Source organism: Nomascus leucogenys, chromosome 3 (assembly GCF_006542625.1).
Source record: "Nomascus leucogenys isolate Asia chromosome 3, Asia_NLE_v1, whole genome shotgun sequence".
Lineage (NCBI taxonomy): Eukaryota > Metazoa > Chordata > Mammalia > Primates > Hylobatidae > Nomascus > Nomascus leucogenys.
The window spans coordinates 103003185-103027236 of NC_044383.1; the positions used below are offsets into that span (position 1 = coordinate 103003185).

The window sequence follows — 24052 nt, forward strand, 5'->3', positions numbered from 1 at the left end:
AACACTCAGTTTTGAGTTTCATGTCATCTATCCATATCACCCATTATCTATTTATTATTATTATTATTATTATTATTATTATTATTATTATTATTCCTCTTTTCCCTGAGACAAGGTCTCATTCTGTCATTCTGTTGCCCAGGCTTAAGTGCAGTGGCACTCTCACAGCTCACTGCAGGCTCGAACTCCCAGGCTCAGGCAATCCTCCCACTCTAGCCTCCTGAGTAGCTGGAACTACAGGCACGTGCCACCACACTTGGCTAATTTTTTAATTTTGTACAGACAGTGTCCCCTTATGTTGCACAGGCTGGTCTCAAACTCCTAGGCTCAAGCAATCCTCCCACCCTAGCCTCCTGAGTAGCTGGAACTACAGGCATGTGCCACCACGCTTGGCTAATTTTTTCACTATGTAGACAGGGTCCCCTTCTGTTGCCCAGGCTGGTCTCAAACTCCTAGGCTCAAGCGATCCTCCCACGTCAGCCCCACAAAGCACAGGAATTATAAGCATAAGCCATAGCACCCAGACTTCATTATCTATTCTTACTGTAATTAATAACCAACTCCTAGGTCAATCCTCTCATTTCTCAAAGATTTTAGCCCCTTGATTACGGAAGGATAAAGTAAGCACATACCATTCTATTATTCCCATTAATTACAACTAAAAACCCTGAGTAAAATAAACTATCAGAAGATTCCAAAAGGTGGAGAAAAGTAGGAAGACTGGCCAGAGATCACAGAATTTTAGGAATAACCCAGTGGTGAGTTCTCTGGGGTTTTCTCCTCCCATCTTATATATCCAAATCTGGCACTAGAGAAATCTACACTTGGAAATTCCAACGTGCCCAGACTTTGAAAAGCCTTAAGAAGGGTCTTCTCTCCCTAGACAAAGACTAGGAATACAAAGGCCCTGCAGAACCAAATCTATTTGTACTCTACCCACTCTACTACAGTCAAACCCAAAGAAGAAGCCACATTCTGCCTCCTGCACACTGGGTACTGCAGAGCCAACGTGTTTCAGCCTGTTTAACCGTCCCTACTCTACATGAGCACAAACAGAGGTGGCATCCCATCCCCCACCACACACACTGAGCCCTTTTAAGACTGTGAGGTAGAGTCCTGTCAGTCATCCCCACCCTGCATTAACAGGAGCAGAGGCAGCGCCTGTTTCTCTCTTTCCCATTCTGCATTAAGTGAACAGTTGCAAAGAGGTTGCACACACCATCCCCTCCCCATTACAGAATGAGGTAAAGAGTACACAGAGGAGTCTAAATGGGGTTGGAGGGTGAATTTTTTAAATCTGTGTATAAATTACTAAGCAAATCCTAAGTGACTCATGTATAAAATCAAAAAGAATCAACACAACAAAAGCTGTGAGAACTGAATTACTGGGTGAATATGGCTCATATTTTAAATTGACCTCTAAGTAGCACATAGAGAGGCAGACCAGAATTTTATTTCCTAGGTTTTGAAAACTAAATTGACTTTCAAACTATAGCTCACAAAATTGGATTGGACATGTGTTACGAGTTTAGGAAAGTTGACTGCCTCCAACCGTATTTAGACACCTCTGTGTACTCTTTACCTTGCCCAGAAGATTTATGTAGGAACCAGAGTCTCAAAAAATATAAATATCTAGGATAAAATCCAAAAGTATTTGTCATACCAAAAACCCAGGAATCCTCAACTTGAGTGAAAAATGAAAACAAATGCTAACACCAGGATGGCACAAATGTTGGAATTCTCTAACAAAGATTTTAAAGCAGTCATCATAAAAATACTCCAAGAAGCAATTATAAACACCTTTAAAACAAATGGAAAAATAGAAAGCCTCAGCAAAGAAATTAAAGATATAAATAATAATTTAAAAAATTTCACAATGGAAAAATATAACAAATTTTTAAAAACTCACTAGATGGGCTCAAAAGCAGAAAACAAAAGAAGAAATAACCAATGATCTTGAAGATAGGTCAATAGAAGTTATATAATTTAGCATCATAAGGAAAATAGATGAAAAAATGATCAGAAACTCAGGGATCTGTGGAAAGGCAACAAAAGATCTAACATTTATGTCACTGGGGCAAAAAACAAAAGAATGAGTGTGAAATAGAAACACAGTTTAAAAAAAAATAGTGGCTGAAACATTTTAAAATTTGGTGGAAAACATATACAGATTTAAGAAGCTGTGTGAATGCCACAGAAAATAAATCCAAAATCAGAAATTTAACCTTAATATAACATCATACAAAGTATATTTTCTGACAATAATGGAATTACATATAAATTTAATCACAAAAAAATAAGAAAATCTCCAAACTCTCAAAAATTATATAACACACTTAAAAATAATTCACAGCTCGATGAGCAAGTCTAAGGGAAATTTTAAATAGTGTATATTAGACTGAATTAAAAGGAAATGACATATCAAAATCTGTTCGATACAGCTGAAAGAATGTTTAAAGGGCAGACACTTCTCAAAAGAAGACATTAATGTGGCCAACAAACATGAAAAAAAACTTAACATCACTGATCCTTAGAGAAATGCAAATCAAAAACACAATGAGATACCATCTCATGCCAGTCAGAATGGCGATTGTTAAAAAGTCAAGAAATAACAGATGCTGGTGAGGTTGCAGAGAAATAGGAATGCTTTTACACTATACGTGGGAATATAGATTAGCTCAACCACTGTGGAAGACAGTGTGGCGATTCCTCAGAAATCTAGAAACAGAAATACCATTTGACCCAGCAATCTCATTCCTGGGTATATACCCAAAGGAATATAAATCATTCTATTACAAAGATACATGTGTACGTTCATTACAGCACTATTCACAATAGCAAAGACATGGAATCAACGTAAATGCCCATCAGTGATAGACTGGATAAAGAAAATGTGGCATATATACATCATGGAATACTAAGCAGCCATAAAAAGGAATGAGATCATGTTCTTTGCAGGGACATAGATGGAACTGAAAGCAATTACCCTCCGCAAACCAATGCAGTAATGGAAAACCAAACACCACATGCTCTCACCTATAAGTGGGAACTGAACAATAAGAACACATGGACACAGGGAGGGGAATGACACACACTGGGGCCTGTTAGGAGGTGGAGGGTAAGGAAGGAGAGCATTAAGAAAAATAGCTAATGCATGCTGGGGTTAATACCTAGGTAATGGGTTGATAGGTGCAGCAAAACACCATGGCACATGTTTACCTATGTAACAAACCTGAACATCCTGCACATGTACCCCAGAACTTAAAATAAAAATAAAAATGTAAAAAAGAATGTTTAAAGGGAATATATAAAACACTAGACACTTATGGCCAGGCGCGGTGGCTCACACCTGTAATTCCCAGAACTTTGGGAGACCGAGGTGGGTGTATCACTGGAAGTCAGAAGTTCGAGACCAGCTTGGCCAACATGGTGAAACCTCATCTCCACTGAAAATACAAAAATTAGCTGGGTGTGATGGTGGGTGCCTGTAATCCCAGCTACTCAGGAGGCTGAGGCAGGAGAATTGCTTGAAACCAGGAGGTGCAGGTTGCGGTGAACCAGGATTGTGCCACTGCAATCCAGCCTGGGCAACAGAGTGAGACTGTGTCTCAAAAACAAAACAAAACAAACAAAAAAAGCAAAAACAACCGAACACTAGACACTTACATCAGAAAAAAAAAAGAAATCTCAAATCAATAATCCACGTTTCCACTTCAAGACACTAGCAAAAGAGCAAAATAAATACAAAGTAAAGAGAAGAAAACAAATAAGAACAGAAATCAATGAGATTGAAAACAAAAATAATAGAGAAAATAAATAAAACCCAAAGCTAATTTTAACAGTATCCAGTAAGATTGATAGACTTCCAATAAGACAAAGAAAAAAAGAGAGGGCAAATTATCAAAATCAAGAATGGAAGAGGAGATATCACTACAGATCCCACAAACATTAAAAGGATGAGAAGGGAATGCTGCAAAGAACTCTGCAAACATAAGTTCAACAACTTGGATGAAATGCATAAAATCCTTTAAAATTGCAAACTACCAATATGCATCCAAGATGAAAGAGATCATCTGAACAGTCCTGTAACAACTTAAAAGTTTGAATTTGCAGTTTAAAAACCGCCTGAAATAGAAGTCTCCAAACTCATACAGTTTCACTGTAAATTTTACTACACATTTAAAGAAATGACACCAGTTCTACATAATCTATTCCAGAAAACAGAAAAGGAGGAAACACTTCTCAACCCATTTTATGAAGCCAGCATTATATGACACATAATACAAAAGTGAGAACATAAGTAGGCTAAGAGCTTTAGTCTTTATCTTAGGAACAGTAAGAAGCAAATTTAGGATTACTAGAGTCAAAGTCAAGATAAAGCTCTGGACTGAAAATGAAGCAGGAATAATAATGGACACTTACATTGTTCCTTTCAGTTGCTCTTCACTCTTAAACTGGAGAGATAAGCAAGCTATGTCTGTTCCTTCATGCGTCTTTCTCCTGGCACTACTACCCTTCTCTGGCTTGTCTTTCTTTTTTTCTTTTCTTTTCCTTTTTTTTTTTTTTTTTTTTGACACAGGCTTTTTTGACTCCAGCCTGGGCAACAGGCTGTCGTCCAGGCTGGAATGCAGTGGCACGATCTTGGCTCACTGCAACCTCCGCCTCCTGGGTTCAAGCAATTCTCCTGCCTCAGCCTCCGGAGTAGCTGGGATTACAGGCACTCGCCATAATGCCCAGCTAATTTTTGTATTTTTGTAGAGATGGGGTTTCACCATGTTGGCCAGGCTGGTCTCAAACTCCTGACCTCAGGTGATCCACCTGCCTTGGACTCTCAAAGTGCTGAGATTACAGGTGTGAGCCATCTTGCCTGGCCCTCTGGCTTGTCTTTCAAAGAAAGAACACAAAAGTGCTGGGATTGGTGAAAAAAGACAAACTGCTTGGAATTCAGGTGTGAGCCACCACACCTGGCCCTCTGGCTTGTCTTTCAAAGAAAAAAAAGCCTCCATTACAGTTTGCCAGCTGCAAGGGAGAAATTAAGGGGGAAAAATGCTAACTTCTTCAACTCTTGCACCAATATAATTTATTATTCTAGTTTATCTTAATGTTTTGTTTTTAGAAATCCAGGCATTCTAAACCCCAGACATTTGACTTTAAAGAGCCTCTGTACCAGCAGAAGTTATATTCAATATTTTGTGTGTGTGCACACAGTTTTTATCAAATTATTTTAGTCTGTGATTCCCTCACCACACTGAATGGAGGAGTATTATGTTCTTCCATGAAGTTAGAATTTAGAGCAACATCTTGCTAAACAGAAGCTATATCAATGTAAACTGTCAAATGCCAAGTATTTGTTGGTATATTTAAAAAGAGAAATACAAAACAATTAACATTAAAGACTTTAATTAATGTATGGTTTATAGTTAAGTCCAGATATGCTCCAATCTTCTATACCTTCTTCATGTTGGAGACTGTATACTGTAAATGAATAGTCATAATCTTGAACTTAAATCATTGCAAAATTATGCATTTACATTTACATTATCAAATAAAAATTATATTATGCCAATATAGTTTAGTGTTAATTTGAATTTCAATTATTAGAAAACGGGTAACCCATGAATTGTCTATTTGTAAGTTTTCTGCATTACCTTCTCCTCAAGTATAATATGCTGCCTAATCATCAGGAGATTCCTTATAAGCAGGAAGAATAAAACTCAGGACTGCTTTGTCTATTCTCCGAGTCTTTAGAGTTGGTTGGTTGTAGCTGATGCACGCTAAATGTGAGGCTTGGGCTCTCCTGGTCAGCACACTGGGGTCCCATTGTTACCTGCACCTCCAAGATTACCAAGGTCGGTCTCTTCCTCCCTCTCTACCCCTCACTCTCCTTCTCTCCCTCCCTCCCTCCCTCCCCTCCTCCCTTCTTTCCTTCCTTCCTTCCTTCTCTCTCTCTCTCTCTCACACACACACACACACCCTCCACACACACGCTTCATGAATACACTGTCGTCCCTCCACTAACGCACGACTCGCTCCTCACAGCACAACTTGGATCAGTCTCAGACCCCTAAAGGTCTCTCGCATGGGGTCGCCATTCTTCCTACTTTGTGCTCAAGGCGCAGGACCTGGAGTTCTCGGTTTCCAAGCAAGACTGGTCGAGTCTAGGTCGGATTGGCTGCGATAGAACGAGGGGCAGGAGTTATACCGAATCACAAAGCTAGGATTTTCCTCTCTCTCTCTCTCTCTCTCGCTCGCTCGCTCGCTCGCTCTCTCTTAGTCTCCGCCCTCGAATCCTGGCAACAGGCGCGGTGTGTTTTTCCGAGAGGAACCCGGCCTGGGGTTGCTATGGAGATAGGACGCAGCAACTCACAGAGCAACCAGAACCCAGAAATCGCTTAAGAGACCGCGGCAAAGTAACTTAACTGAATTGCCTTCTTCCATATTTTCACGCCCCTTTCATCCAGAACATTTTTTTCTCGAACTGCCTCCATGGAAGGCTCAACCTCCCCGAAGCAAGAAAAAGAAAACCAAGAAGAACTAGGGGAAACAAGGCGGTCATGGGAAGGAAACACAGCAGCTTCTCCCCAATATTCTGAGCCTGAGTCGTCTGAGCCCTTGGAGGCGAAGCAGGGGCCAGAAACTGGACGCCAGTCCCGAAGCAGCCGTCCTTGGAGCCCGCAGTCTAGAGCCAGGACGCCTCTGGGTGGCCCCGCGGGACCAGAAACATCATCACCTGCTCTTGTCTCTCCGCAGGAGCCCTCTTCCACTCCTTCTCCCCTGGCTCCGGCCAGACAAGACCTCGAGGGACTACCTCAGTCAGAGAGGACCATGAGTGTGATTCCTGAAGCTGGGACACCTTATCCTGATCCTTTGGAACAATCATCTCATAAAAGAGAATCAACTCCTCATCACACAAGCCAGTCAGAGGGAAACACCTCTCAACAGTCTCAGCAACCCAAACCCCACCTGTGTAGACGAAAGGACGTGAGCTATAACAACGCTAAACAGAAAGAGCTGAGATTTGACGTTTTTCAGGAGGAAGACTCAAACAGTGACTATGATTTACAGCAGCCGGCGCCTGGGGGCTCTGAAGTGGCCCCCAGCATGCTTGAGATCACCATTCAGAATGCTAAGGCTTACCTGCTGAAGACTAGTAGCAATTCCGGCTTTAATCTGTAAGTCTCAGAGGGAAAAAAGATAAAAGTTTGGCAAAGCAAGAGGGTGTGTGAGTATCTCTGTGTAAGAGTGTGTTTCTGTGGGTGAATCGAAATATGTTTGAAAGATTGTATTAGTAAAAGAGAGTTAATGACATAACTCTGGATCACATGACTCAAAACAGGTCATTAATGGAGATTCTTATACCTTCTTTTTCTTAACCTTTTTTTCCCTTTTCCTCCAGCTTCTTTAAAGACCCTAGGCACACAAAAAAATAAAACTTAGGAATTATGGAATCTCGGGCTTGAAAGAGACCATAAAGACCAAAGTCCAAGCATCTCTCCAGGATGCTTGTGAAAAATAATTGTCTACCAGTGAAAGCAATCACATGTCTCTCATCTGTAGATGCTATTGCTTGCATGGCTTTTGAGTTCCCAACCCAGGCGGTGCTAGGGTGACCACCATCTCAGTTTGGCTGAGCGCTAGAAGTTCTTTATCCTAAGAAACCCCTTAGTCCTCGCAAACTTGGAGAATTGGTCACTATACAAGCCACCTGGAACACATGCCATTTTATCCAAGTCTCTTAAAATGTGATGATCAATAGTCTACATATGTTCTGCCCATCCCATTATAGCTTTAATTTTAGAACTTATGACATGTATAGATTTTTGCTTCCAGAGTTACATAATGATAGGGTCAATAGAATTTTAGGGCTAGAAGGGCTTTTGGAAAACATCTAATACAACTCATTTGTTTTTGTAAATGAGGAGACCAAGTCATGGAGAACCTAATTTGCTCAAGATTCCAGTGGCTGACAACACTTACCGACTCTTACCTCTCCATCACTAAGCTCCAGCCCCGTGGCTGTTCCCTCTGCCCAGAAGGCTTCTTTTATAAGTCTTTGTCTGGCTGGCTCCTCATTCCTCAGAACTCAACTTCCATGGAACACTACTGAAAAGCTTATTCTTTTCCTTCATAGCATTTAATGTCATTTATAATTTTTTATACAGAGAGGTAGATAAACTTATATTTTAATATCTGACTCTCCCACTAGATTGCAGGCCCCCAGAGAGCAAGGACTCTGAATTTTTTATACCACTATATACTTAGTGGTAGCACAATGCTAGCAACTATTAATTAAGAAGAAATGAATGCTTTTTCTATTCTCTTACTCTACAACAACCAACATAGAAGACTTCTTGTTGTTGCTGTTGGTTTTGTCTTTGTTTCGAGATGGAGTCAGCTCTGTCACCCAGGCTGGAGTGTAGTGGCGCCATCTCAGCTCACTGCAGCCTCTGCCTCCTGGGTTCAAGCGATTCTCCTACCTCAGCCTCCCAAATAACTGGGATTACAGGCGTAAGCCACTGTGCCCAGCCTCAACACAGAAGACTTCTGTGACAAAATGTCTGGGGTTCTGTTTTCCTATCCACAAGCAAGCAATCACTTCTGCAGTGGGCACCGACTAGGTGTCCTCCAATTCAATTCTGACATGTCCACCTGGAGATAGCATCAGATCCCACAGGTTGAGGGCTCAATCCCACAAGACTGCCCCACACTTCCAATGCCAATCACAAGCCCCAGGCTGATTAACCTGTGCCTCTGACCAAGCAGCTATAAACCAGGGATCCCACAACTCCCTCTTTGGGTTTGACTAATTTGCTAGAGTGGCTCACAGAACTCAGGGAAACACTAACGATTACTGGTTTATTATAAAGGATATTACAAAGGATGCATATGAAGAGGTATTGGGGAAGGAGTGCAAAGTTTCCATGCCCTCTCTGGGAAGGCCACCGTCCAGCAACCTCCATGTGTTCAGCTATCAGATGCTCCCCTAAACCTGTTCTCTTGGGCATTTTATGGAGAGGTTATTGGATAGGTATGATTGATGACTGCGTCTTAGAAAAGGGGTATAATCTAATGCTAATAGACTGAGTGGGGAAACCCAGCAAGGCCTAACCAGATTCTTCTTGGCCTCTCTGTGGAGCATTCTTTCCTCCCTGATATGGGGCAGGACCTCTTTTGAAATGGGGGTCTTATGACCATCAATCAGACAAAGTAGGTTAGAGAATTTCATTATGGCCAGACATGGAGAAACATTAGAGTATATACTTTTAGTTTCTAAGGCCTATCTTGGGGATAAATGAAAAGCGGTGTGAGACTTATGAGTCAGAAACTGTGGATGAAAGCCAATGTATATAAATCATAATTCCCAAGTTCTCACCATGATCTATTGGGGTGCTTCCTGATTAATCAGTAAATATTAATTAAATGCCTACTGAATCTACAATGTGGCAAATATTTACAGCTATTACTAGGCTTTAAGATATATGAGATATAATTTTAAAGTCTAAGGAATTAAAAAATTAATGTATGATGTGAGAAATCCCATGAAATGTGAGATCAGTTTGAAATATTATTTATTAGTTAATTTTTTTTTTTTTTTGAGATGGAGTCTCACTCTGTTGCCCAGGCTGGAGTGCAGTAGTACGATCTTGGCTCACTGCAAGCTCTGCCTCCCAGGTTCATGCTGTTCTCTTGCCTCAGCCTCCCGGGTAGCTGGGACTACAGGCACCCGCCACCATGTAGGCTAATTTTTTTGTATTTTTGGTAGAGACAGGGTTTCACCATGTTAGCCAGGATGGTCTTGATCTCCTGACTTCGTGATCTGCCTGCCTCGGCCTCCCAAAGTGTTAGGATTACAGGCGTGAGCCACCACACCCGGCCTATTAGTTAATATTTTAAACTACAATTTACTTAGGCTGCAAGAATGTAATTTGCTACCCCATAGTGGACTCTACTTGAATTTTTGATATAAACTTCTTGTCATAATGCCCTATGTTAGATAGCAAGCATGAATTTACAAACTGCTAAAATTGCAAAGGAACACATTACAAATACTTGTGAGTTCACTAACAATTTAAAACTGAATGTGAAAACATGACAAAATTTTCTTTATTGAATTATTTTATAATCGATATTACTTACATATCTAAATTTAATTTTATTTCCAAATGCTGTCTCTGAGGTAATGTGAATATCTTCCATAATATTCACTGTTATCCTCTAAGTACTTTAGTGCCTGCAGTTTAAAATTGTTTAGTAAAAGATTACTTTAACTCCATCTCTTATATGCAGATCTAATTTGACAGCCATAAAAGCTATTTTTCATGGCAATTTAAACAATCTTTGACTGAAATATGGAATCTGAAAATGGTTTTTCATCATTGAACTAACAGGCTGTAGGAAAGAATTGCTTCCTCCTTTTCTTCCGTTTTTTAAAAATAAATTATTACTCCTCCCAATAGAAAAAACTATAATTGTAAATTAAAACCTAATACACATATTTCATAATTTGACACAAAGGCATTTTCAGGTGTAGACTTGAATAAAGCACATATATATATATTATATTGAAAACTGAAAAATAAAATGAAAATTTGGACGGAGAGTCCCTGATTTGATGCCATCCACAGCTGCTACCAAAGCAAATCAAACCCTTTCATTATTAACCCAGCTATTGCTCGATAACCAGCAGTGTTTTTAGTCTGGAGGCTTCTCCATGAGTTTTCTTTTTCTTTTCTTTTTGAGACAGAGTCTCACGTTGTCACCCATGCTAGAGTGCAGTGGCACAATCTCGGCTTACTGCAACCTCCGCCTCCCGGGTTCAAGTGATTCTCCTGACTCAGCCTGCCGAGTAGCTGGAATTACAGGTGCCTGCCACCACACCTGACTAATTTTTTTTTTTTTAATAGAGACGAGGTTTCACCTTGTTGGCCAGGCTGGTCTCAAACTCTTGACCTCAGGTGGTCCACCCACCTCAGGCTCCCAGAGTGCTGGGATTACAGGCAGCCACTGCTCCCGGCCTTCTCCATGAATTCCAACAGTGCATGAATATTAAGGAAGCTTGATGAAGTTTTAAAGAAACTCCTAGTCAAAACATTTCTGTTCATTTACAAGAATTATTTGAGGAAGGAATTTTATATTCTTCAAATACTGTATAATATTTTTAACTGCCCTTTACATTGATCTCCCATATAATATACATATTTTTCTTTGACATTTCTGAGGTCATTAGATAAATATAGACATTAAATGAAAAAGAAAAAATGAAAAATATAGCTTAGGTCAATTAATAGAAAGTAGACAATTATTGAACAACTATTTATTTTGTTTCACTATAATAAGAGAGGAGATATATAAATTCCTAAGCTTGGCTGTGAAGAACCTACTGCAGTTGCTGAATAGGAAATATATAATGTATAAAATTTCAGAGCAGCATATCATTGTTCTCAGAAAGAACTCCTCTGAACTGGGGAAGGATGATTTTGGGGAATGACTTAAGTGCTAAGTCCCTAAGAATGAAAGGAGTTTTAAATTATTTTTTGAGAGAAATTATATATATGGTTCACAGCAAGCAAAAGCTCCCAGGTAGAACTTAGCAAATGTATGAAAGTAATCTTTATTAGAACATCTAATTGAACTAATAATTAGAAACAAAGTTGGAGAGATATGATGCGTATCCACCAGAGAAGCAATTTATACAATTTCCACATTGAACAGAGGAGTTTTTTCTCAAGAAAAGAGCACTTTAACAGGACACGAGGACGCTTTGACAAACATTTTGGCGTCTTAAAATTCACTTTGTAATTCTGGTATTTGAAAAAGCAAACACTAGCAGTTATATATAAAATGTAATTAATTACTGAGAGGATAGAGGCAATTTCACTAATTCAGTTATGAAGTAAAAATCCAGGGTAGTGTTTCTAATAGAATAGAACAAAATATTACAGTGTATCACATTTCAATAAAGGTAAGTAATATTTAATGGCACTTTATTTGTTGTGTGTAAGTGGATGTTACAATATGAAATGCAAGATGGTCTGAGAAGCACTGAAGTAGACAATTGGCTTTGAAAATAAAATGGAAAGGAAGAGAACAGATCTTAAAGACAGAGTCAACAGGATTAGAAATCAAATTGGATTTGGTGAGGGGAAGGGAAGGGGAATGGAAGAGAAGTTATGATAAAAAGTGAAAAATAATGTTAATCACTTTTAAATATATAACCAAAAGATTGTAATTTCAGAAATAAAATGTGAAAATGTACCTGATGTGGAATATGTATTGTGCTCTAAAATGTTTTTCTTTAATAACGTAAACATCCTTATCATATTGGAATCATTTCCTAAGGAAAACTCTAGGATAAGTTATTTCTGGCATAGTAGAAATTACCTTAAGTGTTTATCCTCTGAAAATCTCTGAAGACTTCAAGTTAATGAAGTTCCTTAAAAACAAACTGAGTCTGCAAATAGTTGTTCAATAATTGCCTACTTCCTATTAATTGACCTATTTTTTTTTGTTTTTTTCTTTTTCATTTAATGTCTATATTTATCTAATGACCCCAGAAATGTCAAAGAAAAATGCTTCTTCAAATGCTCTTGACATGTATATTATCTGGAATTTTCTCTGTTTGGATAGATATGATCATCTTTCTAATATGTTGACCAAGATATTAAATGAGCGTCCTGAAAATGCTGTTGACATCTTTGAAAATATTAGCCAAGATGTGAAGATGGCACATTTTAGTAAAAAATTTGATGCATTCCAAAATGAGAATGAGTTGCTTCCAACATATGAAATAGCAGAAAAGCAAAAGGCTCTTTTTCTCCAGGGACATTTGGAAGGAGTTGACCAAGAACTGGAAGATGAAATAGTAAGTCACTACTATAAATTTTAATAATTAAATCTTAGGATTTTATTTGGGACGAATGGCTGTGGCTTTAAATTCATATCAACTGTATTTTATAGCTTTTTTTGGTTTTTTTGTTTTGTTTTGTTTTGTTTTGTTTTTTGTTTAGACAGGCTCCCAGGCTTGGAGTACAATGGCGCAATCTTGGCTCACTGCAGCCTCTGCCTGTCAGGGTCAAGCAATTCTCCTGAGTAGCTGGGACTTCAGGCACGTGCCACCATGCCCAGCTAATTTTTGTATTTTTAGTAGAGACGGGGTTTCGCCATATTGGCCAAGCTGGTCTCAAACTCCTGACCTCAAGTGATCTGCCTACCTTGGCCTCCCAGAATGTTGGGATTACAGGCGTGAGCTACTGCACCTGGCCCTTATAGCTTCTTACATAGTATTTACATCTTATTTTTAAAAAATATCTTCAAGCCTTCTTTAGTCAAACTCATTTCACACTGCTCATTCCTTGATTAGGGATTTCTTGTTTTTTTCATACTGTGTTTTAGTATTTTGCAAGCTATAACAGATTGTTATATGTTTGTATGCTAAGCTTCTTGACATTAGAGTAAAGGATTTCTTCACATTTTATATTCTCCAAGGTGCCTGGTACAGATCTGGATGTATAGCTATTTTTTGCTAAAGATTTGTTGAATAATGAATAAATGTTAGATAATTAAAAATCAGGTTTTAAATCAAGTTCCATGTTTATTAGAAAATTTAGAAGCACTTCTAATATCATTTGTATTTTCTTCTAAGACAAACTCCTTATATTATGACTTGATATTATGTATATTACATCGATGGGACATAATACAAGAGGAGAGGAGTAAAATACTTTTTAAAATCTTCATAGACAAAATTTTGAAAATATTTGGGGTAAAAGTTGGTGACAGAGGTTGAAAAAAGCTATAATTAGAGAATAAAATCTAATACATCACAGAAATTTTAACTTCAAATATTTCAAAATAGTATTGGTTATTCTGTTTCCTAAATACTCATATACTTGTAATTTGTACACATCTGCTGAACTTATATTGTGTACCACTAGATTATTTAAGATGGGTCTATATACTTTCAAATTTGATGTTTGGAGTAAGGTATTTTCAAAACAGCGCTCTGTCAGGGAAAAGATAAGAGACAGTAGATGCTTTCTCTAGGCTAAGCAGCCTATGAGGAGAGACCTAACTGATGCAGTAAGATCTGTAGTACTCATACAGAAGGAACAGGTGATAGGTGTCAAGGAGTTGACATTGGACAGTTTCAACAAGGTGGCAGTTGGTTATGTAGCCATATCCAGTGATGATGAGTCTGGGAGCAAACAGCATATGGAGATGAGGCAGATAGGGAGGCATTCTCATGCAGGAGTTAATCAAAGAAAGTTCAGACTCCAGGGTAAGAATGGATGCCCTTTATAGGCACAGAATTACAAGGTAGGGCTTTGCATCCTAAAACTAGGATACGGGTTGAGAATACAAATAAGCTGTTTTGATCATGGGACCTGGGCCCTTTAACTAGATTCCATACATCTTCCTAATAAGGGATAAGATTGACTTTAGAGCCTGGAACAGCTGAGTCATCAGGTGAAGATTAAAAGCTCCACCTCAGAAAGTAAAAAGATGCAGGAACAGATAGAGAGACAGGTCCCTCTGATGCATTGAAATATGAGCTATATGACCAACCCTGTCCCTGACTTATATGTTTAGAGCGTTCATGTTTTTATTCCTGCCTTTGACCACACCAGAATTTGTTTGCTTAGTCTTCAGCATTCATTTATTCATTCACCCATTTATTCATACACAATGTGACTACTGTATACCAAGTACTGAGATATACATGGGAAAAAGACTTTTCTGACTTTAAGTTGCTTGCAATTTAGAGAAAGGCAAAAAAGACTGGAAAGCCATTTGATTAGTGCAATAAACAGACAGCCTCATATGATGGAGTAAACATGGGCTTTGGAGGTAGCCAGATCTGAGCTAGAATCCTAGTTCAACTAGCTTGCTAGTTGTGGGATTTTGAGCAAGAGGCTAAACTTTCCAAGCCTTAAGGATAATCAAGTGGCAAAACCCTGAGGGATAGAGGTAGTATATATAAAGAATTTAGCTTATAATAGGAACTTAATAGTAGCAATTGTTATTATATTGTTTTGACAACACGATAAATGACAGAATGGAACAACTAACTCTGCTATGGGTAATTGGGCAAGGCTTTGTAGTGGAGGTAATATTTCATTTGGGCCATGAAGGATAAGCAGGAGTTCACCAGGTGAAGACTCTTAGAAATTAAATTCTTAGAAAAAAGAACAATAAAATAATTAGGAGAGATTATTTAATGTTTGGAAAAGTCGAGTGTGGGTTTGAGGGAGTGAGTGACGGAAATGAAGCAAACAGAGTGCTTAAAGCCAGACTGTTCTTTGTGCATTGGTAAGTAACTTCTTTCTTGTAAACAGTAAGAAGTTTTTAAATAGAGAATAGCATGATCTGACTTTTGGTTTAGAAAGTTAACTCTGATCATAATATGAAAAATAATGAAAAAAGAAAGGTAGAATGGGGCCAGGAGGAGAGCGTTAGAAGCCTTCTGCTGTAGCGCAAGTAGTGAGGATGGTGACTAATACAGCATAAATGAATACAAGAGGAGGAAATAATGCCAACAAATTTTTATGTGCTAGAATCAATAGGAATCTACTTAAATATTGAAGGTCAAGGGAGTCAGAGGAGGCAAGGATGACCGAACTTTCTGGTGTGAGAAACTGAGATGTCACTGGTGAAGAAAGAGTATATAGAAAAAAGAGAAAACTTTGAAATAAATGTGAATTAAATATTAAACTGAGGTATCTTTAGAATACTCAAGTGAAATTTCTCAGAAGTGGCTAGAAATATGTGTAGAATATGGGAGAAAAGTCAGAGTTAGAGAAACTTTAAACAGCCACTTATCACTTGAAGTGGTGTGAACTCTTCCAAGCATAAAGTGTTGAGAGATGCGATAAGTGAAAAGGATATTTTGACAACATCGACATTTGGAGCTCAAGAAATAAGGGAGCAATTAAAGAGACTTAAGATGAAATAGTTCTAGAGGGCCAAGTAGGATCAAGAGTGAGTGGTACAGCAAATGTCAAGGAAAGACTTTTGCAGTCCTACATCAAGGCAATGAGGATTTTAAAAAGTCATTATACTTATTTTGACACTACAATTATAAGAGCATATCATTTGTAAGAATAGCAGAGCTCTCAAGTTCTTCATGTTGAGGGTCAAGGTTTCTCTTGCAAGTTATCTTGACCTATAGTTGAAGTTCTTTCCTACTTTTTCACAAATGTGTTTCTTTTTTTCTTTTTCTTTTTCTTTTTTTTGAGACTGTCGCCCAGGCTGGAGTGCAGTGGCGCAATCTCAGCTCACTACAAGTTCCACCTCCCGGGTTCACGCCATTCTGCTGCCTCAGCCTCCCAAGTAGCTGGGACTACAGGTGCTCCCCACCATGCCCGGCTAACTTTTTGTATTTTTAGTAGAGACGGGGTTTCACTGTGTTAGCCAGGATGGTCTCGATCTACTGACCTTGTGATCCACCTAGCTCGGCCTCCCAAAGTGCTGGGATTACAGGCGTGAGCCACCATGCCCAGCCTTCACAAATGTGTTTCTATGGTCCATTTGAGACTCTGCTTATTCATTTCTCTGTATTTCTTTTGTGGAATTTTTTAATTTTTCTCATCATTTTAAATTCAAAATAACGTATTATAAGTAGAAGGAGCATCTGACTACATTATGTCTTCCAGTATAGACATGAGCACTTTATTATATGTTCCTTTTATTTATTCCACACATTACATTATACAGGATACTATATTAATTTTTAGTGATCCTATAATATAAAACCATGCACTTAATAAATGTTTATTATTTTTAAAGATATATAGTAATATAGACACATGTAAAACCATATTTTGTTCTAAATATATGTGTACATAGTTATTCTACATCTTATTTTAGGATAGTAAGGGAGTCACTTAAATATTTTTTATAAAATAGGAATGTTGAATTTTTATTATTCATAGTAATTATTAAACTTTCTCTACCTAAGATATACACATAAACAAGGTAGCTATTATACATTAATGAGTATAAGATACAAGAAAAGCTACATTTATAAATAATGAGAGAAGAACAGAAATTCAGGAATTATCATATTTTGATCTAAATCTTTTTGTTTGTTTTTTTGAGATGCAGTCTTGCTCTTTTCCCTAGGCTGGAATGCGGTGGTGCAATAGCTCACTGCAACCTCCGCCTCCCGGGTTCAAGTGATCCTCCTGGCTCAGCCTCCCAAGTAGCTGGGACTACAGGCACGCACCACCATGCCCAGCTAACTTTTGTATTTCTAGTAGAGACGGGGTCTCACTATGTTGGCCAGGCTGGTCTCGAACTCCTGATCTCAGGTGATCCACCTGCCTCAGCCTCCCAAAGTACTTGGATTACAGGCGTGAACCACTGCGCCCAGCCAATTTGATCTAAATCTTGAGAGAAATGTCAAAGAAGTGGTGGAGAAAGTAGAATATCGAGATACATAAAAAAGACAAGGGAAGCAAGCATTTGTCCTATCGATAAATTTTAACCACAGCTTCGTTTCCCCAGGCAGAAAACGCTCTTCCAAATGTAATGGAGTCAGCTTTTTATTTTGAACAAGCTGGAGTTGGTTTGGGCACAGATGAGACATACCGCATATTTCTTGCCCTCAAGCAGCTTACTGACACCCACCCAATCCAAAGATGCCGCTTCTGGGGAAAGATCTTGGGTCTGGAAATGAATTATATTGTAGCTGAAGTGGAATTTCGTGAGGGGGAAGATGAAGAGGAAGTGGAAGAGGAAGATGTAGCTGAAGAGAGGGACAATGGAGAAAGTGAAGCTGATGAAGATGAGGAAGATGAATTACCAAAGTCCTTTTACAAGGTCCCACAGGCTATACCAAAAGAAGGAAGTAGAACAGGTGCCAACAAATATGTCTATTTTGTTTGCAATGAACCAGGAAGACCATGGGTGAAGTTACCACCAGTTATACCTGCACAAATTGTTATTGCAAGAAAAATCAAGAAATTTTTCACTGGGCGATTGGATGCTCCCATCATAAGCTACCCACCTTTCCCAGGAAATGAGAGTAATTATTTACGAGCACAAATTGCCCGAATTTCAGCAGGAACCCACGTCAGTCCTCTAGGATTTTATCAGTTTGGTGAAGAGGAAGGAGAGGAGGAGGAAGAGGTAGAAGGTGGGCGAAATAGCTTTGAGGAAAACCCTGATTTTGAAGGCATCCAAGTGACTGATCTAGTAGAATCCCTATCCAATTGGGTTCATCATGTACAGCATATTCTCTGTCAGGTAGGAGCTTTGCAATTCTCAATCTATCAGGTAATTAGGCATATATTCATTAAATTGTCACTACAATGCACAAAGACATACAAAATAAAGGCCTTTGGACTCTATTTAACAGGCAGGAAAAGAGATAATTAAAAACACAGCCAAAAATGCAGAGTAATATACAATTGCCAGTGTCTATATAATTGTCTATATAACTGAAGGTCCCAGGGATCTCCAAACAGACTTTATTTTCTATTTGAAAATAAAACACATTCTTCTACGGAGCATTTGACAGATGATGTACAGATTTAGATTTGTGTGTTCTGAAATTACTCAATTTTTTACATGTTTAATATAGATGGGTACATTAATTTTGAAAATAGTTCTTTAATTTTATCTCTATAATACATGTAGCTTTTATGCCAAGAACAATAAGGGATTGTAACAAAAACAAAAAAACAAGGAAACAGTGCTATATAGCAGTTATGTAACACCTATTGTGCCAGGCGTGTGTGTGTTTGTGTGTGTGTGTATAAGATTTAATCTTCACAGCAACCCCATGAAATAGTATTATTATCCTTAATTTTCAGATGAGGAAATTGAAAGAGAGTCTAGGAAATGTGACAAAAGGAACATAGCTAGTAACGAACAGAATCAGATGTGAGGCTGCACAGAATGGACCCAGTGCATCCACTTAACCCCTGTGCTATATTACCTCATCTGCAGGTAGAAAATCTTCGTTATACTTTGGTCTAGATAAGAGATACTCTTAGCTTTCTCTACGTAAGAGTTAACTAAATGAGACATTATAAACCCTAAACCTCCATAAATAATCTTACCACATTTAAATGTTACTGTTAATAATAATAAACATAATAGCTTTAGCTCTCTCAACATAAATTATTTACCACAAACCAGTAAAATACACTCTTACCTTTTTCACTAAGGTTCTGCTAATTTTAAAATATAAGTGATAATTTTAAAATACACATTCTGTGACTTCAAGAATTTGGCAAATTCTTAAAATAAATAGCACGGTCCTTTCCTTGAAACAACCTAGATCAAAATAGCACTTGGAAAATGTATGTAGAATGAATGAATGAATGAATAATTGATTAAATTCCCACAGAGTGACACTTCATCCTGATCAATTTAAATGAATATTCTGAAATTTTAAGGTCCCCATTAGACTACTAAATCTTGCAACATTCATTCCCAGGGTCGCTGTAATTGGTTCAACTCCATACAAAAAAATGAGGAAGAAGAAGAGGAAGAAGATGAAGAAAAAGAAGAGCCTGACTACATAGAACAGGAAGTGGGGCCTCCTCTTTTGACACCAATCTCTGAAGATTTAGGTTATTTTACGTAACTATTATCACACACAGACACACAAACAGTATAATATACTGTGTGTGTTATATAGTAAATATGAGAGTCGGAAACCTCTAAAAAGTGGACAGGAGCCAAGGTCTCATCCTCTTCCCATTCATGTTCTGGGATGATAGGGAGTGAAGAATGTAGCTGGCCACATCAATGTTCTCTGACAGAGGTTGAAGGAGTCATGCAGACAGGAAACATAAGTTGGCTGTAGCGCTTTCTGGAAATGCTGACAATTGTCTCCTTTATTATTCTTGTCTTGCATTCTGCAGACCATAAACAAATGACATAAATATTCTTGGTCCTGGTTTTTAAAAACTTTACTCTCATTCCTATATTCTTGTTTCTTTCCCTTCAGTTTTGGAGTGTTTGTGCTTGCAACCCTTGATCTTATTCATATTAATGATGTACCTTTCATTGGGCCATCAAATATTACTCACTCTACCACGTTAGCCTCCTTTCCCTTAATAAAAATTCTTGTCTTGGTTGCAAAAATGGAGATGTATATTTCAAATTCCATTGTCCAAAACATTCATGAAGTACCCTCCCGATTTTGTTAAACTGCTGGTGTTTTTGTTTCTATATCAAATATGTGTGTATCTGTGTGTGTGCATGCATGTGTGTGTGTGTGGATTTATAAAAATAGCTTACACAGTAGATTCTTGTCTAGTTAGGAATTAAGCTTTTGCATTTCTCTTTGGGTTCCAGAGATTCAGAATATACCCCCCTGGACAACACGGTTATCCTCAAATCTCATTCCACAATATGCTATTGCAGTCCTTCAATCTAACCTTTGGCCTGGAGCATATGCCTTCTCCAATGGCAAGTAAGTATCTGACCACTTACAAAGCCATTTCTGTGATTAGTTAAGCTCTGGAAATTATAAATAACCACTAGAATGTTAAGCAACTATCGTTGTTTCTTTGTTTTGTTTTTTTCTTTTTTTTTTTTTGAGACAGAGTCTTGCCCTGAAACCCAGGCTGGAGTGCAGTGGCATGATCTCGGCTCACTGTAACCTCCGCCTCCTGGGTTCAAGCCATTCTCCTGCCTCAGCCTTCCCAGTAGCTGGGATTACAGGCAGACACCACCATGCCCAGCTAATTTTTGTATTTTTTTTTTTTTAGTAGAGACAAGGTTTCACCATGTTGGCCAGGCTGGTCTTGAACTCCTGATCTCATGATCCACTTGGCTTCCCAAAGTGCTGGGATTACATGTTTGAGCCACCATGCCCAGCTGCTACTATCGTTTTAACTCATCTTTGGCATATTATGTGTGTGTGGCATAAAATTTATTAAAATAACATCTGTGATACACAATAAAACATCAAATTCAGGACATTAAGTAGTAATTCAGACTTCTACCCTTTCATCTTAATTATCCAATTTGTTGAAATAAAATATGGTTTTTCATCAATGATTATTTGGGTAATGACTTATTCACTTAGTAGATTAATGGAGGTATTTCTAAGCAGTGTTTAGTTTAAATCTCAGATCATTTTTGTTGGAAATCTTGATAAAAGATAATTAAAATATGATTTAGGCCATCACTTTCAAAGGACTTAAGATCAAGAGGACACTAAAAATAATTTTATCTCTCACCTAGAACATACTTCTATTTGTCTTATGTTTCCATTTCTTTCCTAATAACCCAGTGTCAGAAGCTTAGCTTATCTGGAGAGAAAGCTGAGTGGCCAGGTGTTAGAGTAGCCATTAAAGCAAGAACAAGCTAAAAATGAGAGTTAAGCCTTTAATCATTTACTGTGATAGTATAAGCAAGAGAAAGCTTTGACATCCCCCTGTTCCATTTTCCCCCATGGAATGGCCCTCTAGTGGAGAGTCAGGTGGATCAGCACAGATATGGCTATCATAGATGTGGAGGTGCTGGGGTCATCTCATTGACAAGGGAATCCTCAAACGGCTCCTGCAGTTTTACAGACCTGGAGACCAAGAGGAGGATGAGAGGGCTAGAAGTGAAAAAGTGCTGAGCACAGAGAGCAGAGAAAGGAGGGGCTGGAAAGGCCTCTGCTGAAGGCCTCAGATAAAGAGACCTAGGAACGGAAGCACCTGGTCTAGGAATGCAAACATTGAAGAGCACGACTAGCCAAAGGGGCCAGCGTCCTTGACTGCAACTTCCCATAAAGACAGCAATGCATTGTACTCCAAGTCTGATGTGCCAGATAAACTCTTTGTGATTGCCTATGGTCATGCCTAAAAAAAGTAACACATAGGTTTCTAACCACAAGCCCAACTCCTTGCCCGACCAAGAGTTTGCACGGTTAGCTATTTTTAAATCTTTCTAACTTTGTGGAAGGTAGTAACTTTTTTTTTTCCTCCCCTGAAAATAACTGAAGGAAGAAAGGCTTTTGCTTGTGGTCTAGGTGTAGGGTACATTTTAACAGTGTCTGGCCCCATGGTTTTTTTTTTTTTAACCAGCTTAAGCAGTTTGGATGAAAACAATTCCCTGTAGTAGAAGAATCATTGAGGAATATTCCACTTCTAGCATTTTACATGTATTGCTTTTTTAAATTATAGGACCATGATATTCTAAGCACTTTAATATTACAGGAGGGTCAATTTTTCTGAGAAATTATATAATGATCTTTTTTCTTTTTTATTTTTTTTTACTTATAGAAAGTTTGAAAATTTCTACATAGGCTGGGGTCATAAGTATAGTCCAGACAATTATACACCCCCAGTTCCACCACTAGTTTATCAAGAATACCCCAGTGGACCAGAAATTACAGAAATGGATGATCCTAGTGTGGAGGAGGAGCAGGCTTTCAGGGCTGCACAAGAAGCAGTTCTACTCGCAGCTGAGAATGAAGAATCTGAGGAAGATGAAGATGAGGAAGATGATTATGACTAATAAACATAAAATTAGCCTGATTTTATGTGACACTGATACACACACACCCCTTATATGGGACTAATTTTACACTTTTCTGTGCATGTGTGTATATACATACACATGTAAGAAATTATTCAACTGCAAAATGTCAATCTTGAAAATATCAAGCTTGAAATTTCATAGATAGAAATATTAGCATTTTTATTGAAAGATACTCACGGGTTTTCCAGAGGCTAAATAACATGCAATCACATAATTGTTCTGAGGGTTATGGATAATGGAATATGTGCTTGTACATTCTTGTTTTTAAAAGGGCTCAGGTTTCACATGGTCCAGGTGAGGTAAAACAAAATAAATAAGTGAGTGGTCTCAGGTTTAATTTGTAACATGACAAACACTGGAAGCTATAACCCACAGGAAATTCTTGGAAACATCAATATTTAAGAGTGTCAAGGGGTATGAAGACAAAAAATATTGATAGTCACTAGAGTAATGTATTCTTAACCTTTGTAAGAACTGATCTCAGCATATATTCTTAAACCTTTGTAATTACCTATGGTGCAGACTGTGATATTGTGTGCAAACACTGTATAGCATATATATTCATTTTTCCTGCTTGAGATAGTATCATAATTCTGTCACCTGCTTAAAGCTGTAGAACACTCAAAATTTTTTTTTTTGAGACGGAGTCTCTGTCGCCAGGCTAAAGTGCAGTAGTGTGATCTCGGCTCACTGCCACCTCTGCCTCCCGGGTTCAAGCGTTTCTCCTGCCTCGGCCTCCTGAGTAGCTGGGACTACAGGTGCGCGCCACTACACCTGGCTTTTTTTGTATTTTTAGTAGAGACGGGGTTTCACCATGTTAGCCAGGCTGGTAAATTTTTAACTCTTTTGTTACTTCTCAAAAAGTCTTCTCAGACTCCTCTTTCATCCTACAGAAATTGATTTGAACTGATTAGGGAAAAATGATTTGCTTTGCACAGATATGGTTAGCTGGAGATAGCCAGAGACTTGACTTATATTTTCTAGCACTACTTCTCTAAAACATTATTTTCCCTCAATAAAAAAGCATTTTTAAGTCCTATATGTACCAGATATACCTGTGGCTATGACTAAAAACTAGGCACTACTCTTGAAATCATAGAGCTTTCATTGAAGACAGAACTATAAAAAGGTAAATAGAAATGTAAAATCAATTGCAATTTAGCAAGTATTGTGATACAAATATTACAGGTAACACAGAACAGTGCTTCTCAAATTCTATGGTAAAGGAATTTTGGTAAGTTAAAAAATAATTCCAATCCATTACTGTTGTTTTTTAAAAATAAAATGACGCGGCAGTTCTCAACGTCTGTACTTACCTTGCCACAGACCTTCAGTTTGCAGATCACAGATCTGCACTTGGAGTAACATTACTGTCAAACACTTAAACAAGGTGCACTGAATTCAGATTTCAGCAAGTCAGGAAGCAAGCCACCAGGTGGAGTGCTATGGGAGAAGGTTCTTGGTGGCATCAGCTGCATCCTGGCAAAGGACTTTTGGCTGAAAGGAATGAAATTTCAACCGCAAGAAGTGGTGAGAGATGAGCCTGTAGAGGCAAAGAGGG

General features: G+C 38.3%; 1 protein-coding gene across 1 annotated transcript; it reads left to right on the top strand.

The window, feature by feature from the left end:
* The first annotated feature begins 6342 nt into the window (after positions 1-6342).
* RSPH4A (radial spoke head component 4A) lies at positions 6343-23003 on the top strand. Its single transcript, XM_003255612.3, has 6 exons — positions 6343-7172; positions 12628-12862; positions 17506-18246; positions 19445-19580; positions 20311-20428; positions 22233-23003. Exons 1-6 carry the CDS (start codon positions 6487-6489, stop codon positions 22465-22467), a joined length of 2151 nt encoding a protein of 716 aa, XP_003255660.2. The 5' UTR covers positions 6343-6486; the 3' UTR covers positions 22468-23003.
* The last annotated feature ends 1049 nt before the right edge of the window (positions 23004-24052 follow it).

Excerpts from the sequence above, each read along its gene's own strand:
- RSPH4A (XM_003255612.3), top strand. The coding sequence starts at position 6,487 with ATGGAAGGCTCAACCTCCCCGAAGCAAGAAAAAGAAAACCAAGAAGAA. Across the intron at positions 12,863-17,505 it reads AAGAACTGGAAGATGAAATA|GCAGAAAACGCTCTTCCAAA; the intron begins GTAAGTCACTAC and ends TCGTTTCCCCAG. Across the intron at positions 19,581-20,310 it reads ACCAATCTCTGAAGATTTAG|AGATTCAGAATATACCCCCC; the intron begins GTTATTTTACGT and ends TTTGGGTTCCAG.